At 42.5% G+C, this 12206-nt stretch overlaps 1 protein-coding gene across 2 annotated transcripts in view; it reads right to left on the bottom strand.

Moving 5' to 3' along the window:
* The window catches only part of ATP8B1 (ATPase phospholipid transporting 8B1), a 122957-nt gene that overhangs the window by 29900 nt on the left and 80851 nt on the right, over positions 1-12206 (bottom strand). For both annotated transcript variants that reach the window (XM_077891868.1, XM_077891858.1), the window contains exons 7-13: positions 9569-9641; positions 9394-9464; positions 7298-7380; positions 7019-7177; positions 6765-6853; positions 4410-4600; positions 1862-2070 (exon numbers count right to left, since the gene is read on the bottom strand). In XM_077891868.1, the coding sequence (XP_077747994.1) occupies positions 1862-2070; positions 4410-4600; positions 6765-6853; positions 7019-7177; positions 7298-7380; positions 9394-9464; positions 9569-9641 (875 nt within the window). The remainder of the gene's footprint in view (positions 1-1861; positions 2071-4409; positions 4601-6764; positions 6854-7018; positions 7178-7297; positions 7381-9393; positions 9465-9568; positions 9642-12206) is intronic.

The following is a 12206-nucleotide window of genomic DNA, read 5'->3' as shown; positions in this document are numbered from 1 at the left end:
AACAATATATGGCCTGCAAAGGCTCCAATGCTTTCTATCTGGCTCTTGACAGAAGAGGTTTGCTGACCCCCTGGTCTAGAGGTTCAAGTACTGCGGTGCCTCTGTCCTTCTGTGCTACATCCTTCTCTGGGGCCAGACTCATGCCTTTTGAAGTGCTTTCCTTACCCCCCAGCTGGAAGGGGACTGCCGCCATGTACATGAGAAGCACTTCCTTCACCCTCGGTGCCCCACCACTGTCCTCAGGGTGCCTCATGTCTGAGATGCTCCTTATGTGAAAACACATTTGCAGTATAGTTTTCACATTAGGAAAAAGCACTCAGTGTTCTCATAGCTCTTTTTAAAAATTGTACTAAGTGGGGCACCTGGGTAGCTTGCTCAGTTAAACATCTCTCTTTTTTTTAGATGTGCTTAGATATTTGGGGGAGAGCGAGCGAGCACCCATACATGAGGAGCAGGGGAGGGGGCAGAGGGAGAGAGAGACTGAGACATAGACTTCTCCAGCAGGCTCTCTGTTGAGCGTGGAGCCCGACACAGGGCTCAGTCCCAGGACCCTGAGATCATGACCTGAGCTGAAACCAAGAGTCAGCCACTTAACCAACTGAGCCACCCAGGACCCTGATTCCGACTCTTGATTTTGGCTTGGGCCATGATCTTGGGGTGGTGGGATGGAGCCCCCACACTGGGCTCCACACTCAGCTTATCCGTCTCCCTCTGCTCATCCCCCCACTTGTGCTCTCTCTCAAATAAATAAATAAAATCATAAAACCCCCCCAAAATCATATCAAGTCTTTATTTAAAAGTTAGAGCATTCTAACTGAATATAGTATTAGACTTAATATTTTTATAAATAATACAGCATGTTTCAGAATATTAAAATGGAAATCAACTTTTTCAAAATAATTATGGGGAGATACATATAACATAAAATTTTTTTTTAAAGATCTTTCAAAAATATTTTATTTATTTATTTGAGAGAGAGGGGGACAGAGTGCCCACGTGAAAGCAGGAGCAGGGGGAGGGGCAGAGGGAGAAGCAGGCTCCCCCAGCTGAGCAGGGAGCACGACCTGGGGCTCCATCCCAGGGCCCTGGGATCATGACCTGAGCCGAAGGCAGACACTCAACAGACTGAGCCGCCCAGACACCACCACCCCCACCTCAACCATTCTTACAATGTACACAGTTTGATGACATGGAATACAGTCACACTGCTACGCAGCATCACCACTGCCACCTAGAGCTCCTTCATCTGGTAACTCTGCACCCATCAAACAGTAACTTCCCATCCTCCCTGCCCTCCAGCCCCTGGCATCACCCATCCTACTTCCTGTCTCTGTAAATCTGACTGTTCTACCTCATCCAAATGGAATCATACTATACGTGTCCTTTTGTGACTGGCTCACTTCACTGAGCATAGCGTCCTCCAGGCTCATCCACAGAGTAGCGTGTATCGGAACCTTTTCCTTTTCAAGACTGAATAATATTCCCGTGTATGCGCCTCCACATTTCATTCTCTACTCCTCCCCCAACTGACCCTTGGGCTACTTCCACACTTGAGCTATTGTGAACACCTCTGGCATGAACGTACCCGTGCAACTACCTCTCCCAGGCCCTGCTTCGGGTTCTTTTGGGTTTACCCCAAAGCAGAACTGTTAGATCACACGGTGACTTTATGTTTAATTTTTTGAGGAATGTGTGCCTATCTCTGACAGCTGACCTCTCCTGTGCACGTGTTCCCGATGCCACCAGCAAAGCCACTTCAGAACTCGGCCACCAGGGTTGTTCATGGGGAAGGCACCAGCAATCCTGGGAAGGCAGGCCCTGCTCACACATTCCCTGGGACCAAGCAACGGCTTCCACTCACCATATATCTGCCCATTGATGCAGCACTTCTTAAACGTCATGATGTTTTGTGTGAGTGTCCCTGTCTTATCAGAGAAAATGTAATGGATCTGCCCCAGCTGCTCATTCAGTGTGGTGGTTCTCGCCTTGGCGGGCGTGTCCTTGTCAGGATAGTACATCTGCAGGTCCCAGTTTATGAAGTAACTCTGTCCAAGACGGATCACTTCCACACTAGGAAGACAGGACAAAGGATTACGCTGGTTGGCGCTCAGATACGACAGGCAGGTGGCAGGCTTTGTCTTCACCTGCGTGCACAGAATCGAGCTGCTTATCTGCAAAGAGACAAGCTGTGCAGCGGCTCATGTGCCCAGCCTCTGGGTTCTCCTGACCAGACCCCTCTTTCTCCAGCTCAGGGTCAATGCACCTTGTTCAATGTGATTTCCTATTCACTCCTGTGTACATCTGGCCACAGTGCCCCATGCTCAGCACATAGCCCTGTGGGACTGTGACATGGTGACTTTGTGGTGGTCCCTATTCCCTCTTCTCTCATTCCCATCACCCCCAGGGACAACTGGAATGTTGCCCTCTAACTGGTGAGGGTCCATAAGTTACAGACCCTGTGTACTCACAAAGTAGGCTCTAGGGCTTTTGGCAAATAACTCCTACATTGTGATTCCACACTGTGAGAAAGCAGTCTTTTCTTCCCCTAAATTCTTAGAAGGTTAAAGAATGTCCCAAATAAGATAGTCTAAAAGAATCATCTCAATTTTAAAATTCTAAGGGATTAAATATATCTCAGTTATAAGGAAGCTGTTTACATATCCAGCAAACGTTAAAAGGGCAAAAGATGTCTTTATAATAAATTAAAGAGATGGAAAAACAACTCCCTCTGTCACCCTACAAATATTTCCTGAGGGCCTACTGTGTACAGACACTATTCTAGGTAAAGAGGACGCATCGATAAACAAAAGAGACAAAATCTCTACCCCCATTAGGTTATGATCTAATGAGGACAAATAAATAAACTTGTAAATATATTATGTGGTGAAAATTCCCTGCGGAAAATCAAAGCAGGGTAAGGGAAGATGGAGACTGATAGGGAACGGAAGTGACATTTAAAATGGAGTGTGTCAAAAAAAATAAAAATAAAAAATAAAATAAAATAAAATGGAACGCATCAGGAAAGGCCAGCGTGATGAGGTGATGTTCAAGCAGAGGCCTGAAGGAAATGAAAGAGCAATTATGTAGATAGGAGGGAAGAACGTCCTAGGCAGAGACAAGAGCAAGTGCAAAGGCCCTGTGGCAGGTATTGGTACCATACTGAGGAGAATCAAGGGAGCCTAAGGACAGGGAGGAGGTTACGGGTGGAGGAGGGGGAGAACACCAGACCACACTGGGCCTCGTGCCTCATAGTGTGGCCTCAATAATTAGTTTATTCTAAAACGGAAAGCTACCGCAGGGTAGAAAACAAAGCAGAATGACCTGATCCAATTTACGCTCTAGAAGGACCTTGATTTCCAAGAAAAATAAGGAAATCATATTAGTCACATGACATGACTTTTAAAACTAAAAACAACATATGTAGCTTACTTTACAATATACGGTTTTAAACAAAATAATCTGTTCAGCAGCTCCCCCAACAAAGGTAAAACTCATCTCAGTTTTTTGTTGTTTTTTTTAAGTGACTGCAAACACATGGCTCCCCAGGGCTCCCCTTCATGGTGAAAGAACAACAGTAATGACCTGTAATCAAATTAAAAATAAAACAAATGCACATGTAATAAAATTAAAATAAAACAAGTGCTTCTAATTACAGAAGTGTATGTGATCCTGTGGGTCTCTGGGCTGTTACTTAATTGGAACTCAGAGTAGACTTTGGCTGCTGAGTATATTCCAAGGCACAATGCCCCTTCCAGTTGTCTAACATCCAACCGGTGAATGACAGCAAACTTTGGTATTAAGGAAAGAAAAAAGTGAAGAAGGAATCTCACCAAGCAAGGTGATAACCATTTGTCAGGGCTAGAACTCTGACTCCTCTATCGTGGTTGAGCCTGAGATAAGAAACAGAACATTTCGGGAGGCTGAATGAGGGCAGGGGTAGGGGTGTGCCCCGTGGAAAGCAGTGGCCAGGAAGCATTTTACAAGCGATGGATATGCCAGGTGGTAATAAGGAAGAGCCAGCTAAGAGGTTGAAAAGGCTTCTGAAAAGGAAAAGAACTAAGTTTTCCCATGACGTTTGAAATCTCCACCACCTCCCAAGGCCCGTTCTGAAGCTTGGGATTTGAAGTCCACTGAGAAGGAATCTTACCAAGGGAGTGACTTCTGGACTCTGGGAGTCTCATCTGCAGAGTGGTCAAGGTACAAGGTGCTGTGCCCGGCACCGAGCAGACACTCCAATGTTAAGTTCCTTCCCCTATATTACTCCTCAGTCCTGAAATGAATGTTATTTTCTTACCTGTTCCTTATGGCCTCCAAGGCCAACAATTATTGATAGAAATAAAGGTGCGAAGTTGAGAAAATGTACTACATTCTTCCCTTAAAACAGAAGGCCAAAGAGAGGACAGCCTTACCTGACATAGAGAGAGATGGGCACCATGGTGTTTAGAATAATGATGTAGCCCCAGAAATTTAGGAATCCACGGTAGGAGGGTGTATAGTCTTCTCCATCGTAGAGGTACCAAGAATTATTGCCAATTTGAGCTTCCCAGTAAGCATGGCCGATGGCAAGACCCGCAGACACCAGGATGAGAACAACAAAGATCTAGAAGACATGAAAGTTTTAAATGGATTCGGAAGGCAGATTGCCCACCCGCAGAATGCCACAGGTGCTAATTAACCTTCCTCAATATTTCGCATACTGATGATAATTCAGTAGTCTGCAAAAACAACACGTTTAAAGGAAAGAAAGTGCCATTGAGATGCTTTGAGAGCCTCTTTGTGTTCCACCATTGACTGATTCATCCTATGTAACACAGGGAGGTGCAGTTTTGTTCCCCAAACTATAGTTCAAAAGAGAAGGTGGTGTCTTATATTCAAATTCCTAAACAACCTCATATTACAAGGCATTCGATCAATGGCTTTTACTTTGAATAATATACTGTTTAGGGCAGGTTAGCATGAAATAGTTTCAAACAATGCTGACTTGGGATGCTTATAGAAAATATTTGACGGAAATAAGTTTTTAAAAGAGAAGCTAAGGGAATTTCACCCAGATTTGGGTAATTATTCCTGAAGGTTTAATCATCACTTAAAGTTTGGGGCACCTGGGTGGCTCAGTAGGTCAAGCGTCTGCCTTCAGCTCAGGTCATGATCTCTGGGTCCTGGGATTGAGCCTTGCATTGGGCTCCCTGCTCAGCGGACAGTCTGCTTCTCCCTCTCTCTCTGCCCTTCCCCACCACTCATGCTCTCTCTCTGTGTCATTAATTAATCAATTAATTAATTAATTAAAAGAAATTTCATTTCAGGTTTAAAATCACTTAAGAAGTGGGCACAGTAAGTATTTTGTTATGGAAATGATGAGGATACACTTAGGAGATAGAAAGTCCACTGTCTTGTGGTATTTGATATTTGTGGGTAGAAATAGGGCAGATTTAAATTTCTAAACACACACCAAAAAAAAAAAAAAAAAAGGAAAATAAATTTCTAAACACAGATTCCAGAAGTGCTATATCTCAAAACCATGAGGCTCAGAAGGAGAGACAGATTCGTGGTGAGTACTTTGGCCATAACCTGGACAATGACATGGAAGATGCATGTGAAAAGTTCAAATAAAGTTTTCATGAAATGTGGGATCAGAGAAAAAAGAATTCTTAAATTAATATATTATTTTTATATGAATTTAAATATGCATATGTAAAGTATTCTATTAGAAGTCCCTAAAAGTTTATGTATTCAAATTAAACTTGGGGAAAAAAATAATTCTCATTGAGAAATCGGAAGACTGCTTAATATTTGGTACCAGGCCTGAGATGCTATCCTTAAAAGACCTGCTTGCAAGTTGGCCTTTGGATGGCATCTGGGAATGTAGGTTTTGGATGTGTTTCCTTATTCCTTATGCTGAACTGTATAAAACAATATGGTTTATGCCGACCACCTGCATTCCTTCAGAGAATCTGGAATTTTGGTTACATGCCTGGCAGGTGGTGCCTAAGTGACCACATCCCAATAAAACCACAGGCACAGAGTCTCTAATGAGCTTCCCTGATAATAAACAATGTTTCACATGGGTTGTCACAAATTGTTGCTAAGGGAATTAAGTGTGTCTCGCTGTGTGACCCTACCGGGAGAGGACTCTTGGAAGTTTGCACCTAGCTTCCTCCAGACTCTGCTTCATGGGCCATTTGCCTTTGCTAATCTTACTTTGTAATAAGTTACATTAAGTCATTGCTATGAGGGCAACTAGATGCTCTATTCTATGAGTCCTAGTGAATCACCAAACCTGGGGGTGGTCTTGGGCACCCTCAACACACCTTCTATGGAGCCTTGCCTTATATGGAGACGTATACGGTATAAACATCATGTGTGTGTGGGCGGGGTGGGGGGGAGTTTGTTTTTAAGAGAACTATGCTTTTGGGAAACTAATAGCAATAAAATCAACCCTACATTGACTCTTGGAGTCCAGCCCCACTAACTTATCTCAGGCTCCCTGGTTTTCCAACTGGTCACTCCAGTTAACAAAATACACAACCAACCAGGGGCCCCTATAGCTGGAATTTCCATCCCCAAAAGGATTCTCCTATTTAGAAGTATGGATTTCTGAGAAAAAGTAAGAGAGTCCTCTCTTTCCCATCCAGCCTTGGAACACCTCATGCATTCTTCTACTTGGCTTGGAGAGGTTAGATTTCTCTGCATAAGAAAAGCATACAAAAAATTACAGCAAAAGATAGCAGTCTAGTCACTTATCTACTGAAATAGAAAACAAGTACCGTATAAACCATGTAGTTCATCAAGTAATCAATTTTAGTTCTTTTAAATCTGGTTTTCCCACTATTCTTCATTATTTTAGTGTCAGCACCTAAAAGTAGAAAATTCAATATTATCAGTAGTTGGGAAAATCAATTCAGGGTAACGTCAATAAAATTACTCTTTCTTTTGCTTTGATGGAGAATGAACAGAGGAGCAATCCCCTCCTTTAAATCTTAAAATATCAGATCGATTTCCCAAGAAACTCTGAAATTACCTGCAAAAATGACCATCCCATGGCAGAAGTCAGTGTTCCTAATTACACAGCCACGTAACAAAATTTTATCGGCATCCAGAGGAAAACTTGTGTTTCTCCAAAATAATGTTCCTGTAAACTTATCTAGTCGATTATTGGGTTCTTCACATTCAATAAAACCTTTGAAAAAAATTTGATTCACATAAGGATTCACATATGAAAGATTTTTCTGGTTATAATTAATTGGGACAGAGTTGGGCAACTAAAAATTAAAACAAAGTAAGACGTGTTTGCACAAACCATCAAATGTTGTCAATGCATTTTCTCTTTGGAGATACTGGTGTGTGATTTCAAGCGCCATTTTGAACTTTAGATTGGTTTCTCTAAAGGGAGAGGGAAAAAAAGAATTAAATGAACAAATCTTGGAGCTTGAGAAGGAATAGAAGGAAAATTGTACCAAGTAACATTACGTATACCTAGAAGCCAAAGCTAACTCATTAGCTTTTCCGATTTTCAAACTGTTTGCCTTGGAACTTTGGGTTTAGTGAGGTTATTTCTCAAGCTACAGAAAACCTTCTAACTTGGGAAATGTTGGTCCCCTTCGCCATTTGTTTTTGTGGGCCAGTATGGTTGGGACAGAGACATCTACAAGCTTCCTATCCTCTTTCTTACTAACTTAGCTTTCACCACCAGCCTAAACTATCAAACTGCTATTTAAAAACTTAGCTCCTAGGAGCTCCTGGGTGGCTCAGTCTGTTGAGTGTCGGACTCTTGATTTCCGCTCATGTCATGATCTCTGGGTCCTGGGATCGAGCCTTGCGTTGGGCTCCATGCTCAGTGCAGAGTCTTACTTGAGATTCTCTCTCTCCTCTGACTTTCCCCTCCCCCTGCTCGTGTTCTCTCTTTCTAAAATAGAGAAAGAAAATCTTTTTTCAAAAAAAAACAAAAACAAAAACAAAACTTAGCTTCTAATATTTAATCACACTAAGATGATTCTACAAGACATACTTGTTTTCAAAAGTGTTTGGACTCTGTCAACCTATTATTTTCCAGAGTGAATAACTGGATCCTGTATCTCTGAATGATAATTCTACCTAGGAAAGGAGGTGGGAACCTTACCCCCCAATACTTGGCATTTCCCCCCACAGAGCAAGGAAGGTGCATGCTCTGGAATGAGGAATGTCAGGCTGGGCATTTGGGTTCTGGATGGCAGTGCTGCCCTCACATGATGGACGTCCTTTTGTGGGTTGACAAACACTGACTCTGGGGTTCCCATATATCCAGAAGTTGATCTGTGGCCTTCAACCTTCCCATTCTGCTTTTCTGACAGGTATGTTTTGCTACCTTTGCTACCTTTGGAAAGCTTCAGAATCTCTCACTCATGGGAATAATGGCAGTTTTATACGTAAGATTGACCAACGGACTCATTTATAGAGCAGACCTAGTTTCCCTGAGCTGATTTCAGCTCTCCGTAAAGAAATTATGTACTTGTAGGGTATGAGGAAAGGCATTCACAGCTCAGGGGAGAAATGCAGACACCAGCCTGGAGAGCCAGCACAGGGGAGCAGTGTTCGAACCCTGCCACTTCCTGTGTGACCCTCGACAGGCTATGTCACCTCTTTGGGTCTCATTTCCCTCATGGGTAATGACAAGGTACCAATAATACTAGTCTCATAAGGTCGCTGAAAAGATTAAGGTAGCTAATACATAATGCTAATGAAACATCGTAGGCACCCAATAAATGCATTCAAAAATAGCCAGAAGGAGAACATTCTTCTCTTTAAGTGGTAGCATAGTAACAAAGCCAACACAGGGAAAATTCAAAATGGTCTGTTGACAAATACTTTAAAAAAAACAGTTTTTTCTGAAATAGATTAAATTGATAGTCACTTGTATGTGTCTGGACACTGCTCAGCTATTTACAAAGGGCTCAGGCATCGATCATTTTACCTTCCCTCAAAGTGCAAGGAAGGGCAGGTTTGAGAGCCCCACTTACAGATGAAATTAAAAAAATAAATCTTTAAAAAAAAAAAAGAAGAGACGCCTGGGTGGCTCAGCAGTTGGGTGCCTGCCTTCGGCCCAGGTCGTGATCCCAGAGTTCCAGGATCGAGTCCCACATCGGGCTCCTGGCATGGAGCCTGCTTCTCCCTCTGCCTGTGTCTCTGCCTCTCTCTCTCTCTCTCAATCTGTGTCTCTCATGAATAAATAAATAAATCTTAAAAAAAAAAAAAAAGGAGAAAAAAAGAGAGGCTGGTCTGCTAGGAACACCATTAGACAGCCCGCAAATGCTGGGGGCAAGGCCAGATCTCAGAGCTCCTTTTCAGATGCAATTTTCAATGGAATGACTGTGCCCTCCGAGGTCAGTCTTAAAACAGGCCCAGCGAAGACCCACTTACCCATCCAGTTCAGCTGTTTCGACATAGCAGAGGCTGTTAGGCTCAGAGCTGGACAGTAGCAGGATGTCAGCCTGTGCAAAACAAAACACACCAATAACAGAGATCTCCAAGGCAAACTGACTGCCAGGGCGGCAGGGAGGACACGGGGTGAGGAATGCAGGGCTTATTCACTTACTGGAATAAAATCATTTTTTTTCAGACGAATGATATCTCCAACTTGAATCTCTTTCCACTTGGTAACTTTGAATCTAAAATATTGAAAACAATGATGGTTTATTTATTGGCTTTCTTAAACTGACTGGCAAACAATTGGGGATTCTTCTTTCTAGAAGCCAGCAATTCTGGGGAAAACGTGGATATCACAAAGAAGAGGTTTCCTAAAAGTTCAGCCATTGAATGATGAAAGCACATTAAGTGGTCATGTGAATCGCGGTTCTCTAAAGGAAGTGGTGGTGGTGGTTCTCGAAAGGAAACGGTGACCACTTTGACGTGTGCTTCCAGCCTACATCATGTAACGGAGGCTTGAGCTACTTAAATTGTGTGGCAAGGAGATAGCAGATTGCTCCTTTGTTTTTACTCACGGACTCTGCTCCTACCTCTCCTGTTCTCTCTTCTGGGTTATCCCTCACCTGCTCAGGATGCAGGTCCCAGGTGGTCTGAAGGTAGGAATGCATTCTTGTTCCCCCACAGGCCACCTGGGATCCTCCTGGCATTTTATTTTATTTTATTTTATTTTATTTTATTTTATTTTATTATTTTATTTTATTTTGTTTTGTTTTATTTTATTTTATTTTATTAAGATTTTATTTATTTATTCATGAGAGACAGAGAGAGAGAGACAGAGACAGAGAGAGAGAGAGAGGCAGAGACACAGGCAGAGGGAGAAGCAGGCTCCATGCAGGGAGCCTGATGCAGGACTCGATCCCAGGACTCCAGGATCACGCCCTGGGCCGAAGGCAGGCGCCAAACCACTGAGCCACCCAGGGATCCCCCCCACTGGCATTTTAGAGCATGGCTCCTCCCTACTGTGTAACAAACCTTTCCAAGGAGTGTGTAGCACTTTTATAAGTCCAATAAGGACACTGATAAAATGCAAGATTAAATAAAAAGATGACTGTTTTCAGGCTTAAATTTCCTAGGAAATACCCATTTAAATGTCTAACAAATAAACATCTTAAAAAGTTTTAAAATACAGTAGTCTGTTTTAAAGATTTTCATACATAGAAAAGATAATCCCTAATAGCATGAATCTATCACAACTAATAGACTTAACTGTTTTTGGAGGCAGAAATCCAATTACCATGTTTGTCCTCCCATTACTTTATGGATAAAAGAGACCTGGAGTTGAAAATATATTTTGGGGTTGTTTTTTTTTCCATTTAAAATACATTTTAGATATATGCCTACGCATCAATTTCACCAATTTTATTAGAATTTAAGACACAATTCTTTAGGATTTAAAAAAAACTTGGCTCATCTTTCAATAAATGAAATTGCAGTTGGTTTACATTTCAGTATCTGTAAACCTGTAAATTGGAATTTGCATGTGAGTGTCAAATTATAAATGAACAAGTTAAGAACCTCGCCACAGCTCTTTGGGGTATTAGAGGCAATTCTGTTGGGCCCTTCCACTATGACATCTGGTTTCCCCTTGGAGGTCCTACTGTTTCCCCCCAAGTGCCCACACAGGCTTGACTCCACTCCAGGGGGAGCTGGGGCCATTGCTCTATCAGATATGCATCCTGACCCCCACATTCTTTTTTTTTTTTTTTTTTAAGATTTTATTTATTTATTCATGAGAAACACAGAAAGAGAGAGAGGCAGAGACACAGGCAGAGGGAGAAGCAGGCTCCATGTAAGAAGCCCGACGTGGGACTCGATCCCGGGTCTCCAGGATCACGCCCTGAGCCAAAGGGAGACGCTCAACCACTGAGCCACCCAGGCGTCCCTGACCCCCACATTCAAGGCCACTCAGAGCTACTCTTTATGAGTGAGTTAGCCAGGTTGTGAGCTATTGCCAGAGTTGTGCAGGCTGGCTGTGAATCTTACCACTCTCATTACAAAAATTCTGAATGATTTGTTGAAAGGTAACCTTCAGAACAGAATCCATTTGTTTGGAAAGGAAACAAAGCCATCCAAACAGATTTATAGATTGACATAGTCTATATGCAAATTAGACACAGTAGAACTATGCCTATAAATCACCTTATTTTTCTCAGGGTTGACACAGAAGAAGTCTTTGTATTAGGCCCTCACACTATTTTTTTTCTTTCTTTTTTAGTGAAGTAGAACTGATAGAAAATCTCCTACAGCTTCAGGTGTACATCATAGTGATTTGGCATTTTCTTAGTCACTATTTTTAGCACTTGACTTTGTGGTTCTGCCTCTAGGCGCTTGCTCAAAAAACCACTCATTACTGCTCTGTGAGTTGTCATGCTGGTCACAGTTGACAATGTTTATTTAACATTTGTTGAGCACTTTCTGTGTGTTGGAGGCTCTGTCGGACCAAAAAACAAAACTCAAACAACAACAACAACAAAAACCTAACCAAATACCATTAGGACGGTCTCCTTGAGAAACTTCCAGTTCAGGACAGAACGTGAGACACAGACACCAATAATTCTAATAAAAGTCCCACCATAATAAGAAAGAGGAAAGCAAAAATGCTCTGAAAGTGCAGTGAAGGGAGCGGTCACCTGAGCTGGAGAATCAGGAAAGGTGTCAAATGTTTGAGCAAAGTCCTGAACATACAAATCTGGGAACAGCAAAGGTAGGAGGCTCCAGGCTGAAGGAGCCGTGCAAACAGCAGTGCT

Source organism: Canis aureus, chromosome 1, assembly GCF_053574225.1.
Source record: "Canis aureus isolate CA01 chromosome 1, VMU_Caureus_v.1.0, whole genome shotgun sequence".
NCBI classification, from domain to species: Eukaryota; Metazoa; Chordata; class Mammalia; order Carnivora; family Canidae; genus Canis; species Canis aureus.
The sequence above is the reverse complement of the archived record's forward strand: the minus strand, read 5'-3'. Positions and strand labels throughout refer to the sequence as shown.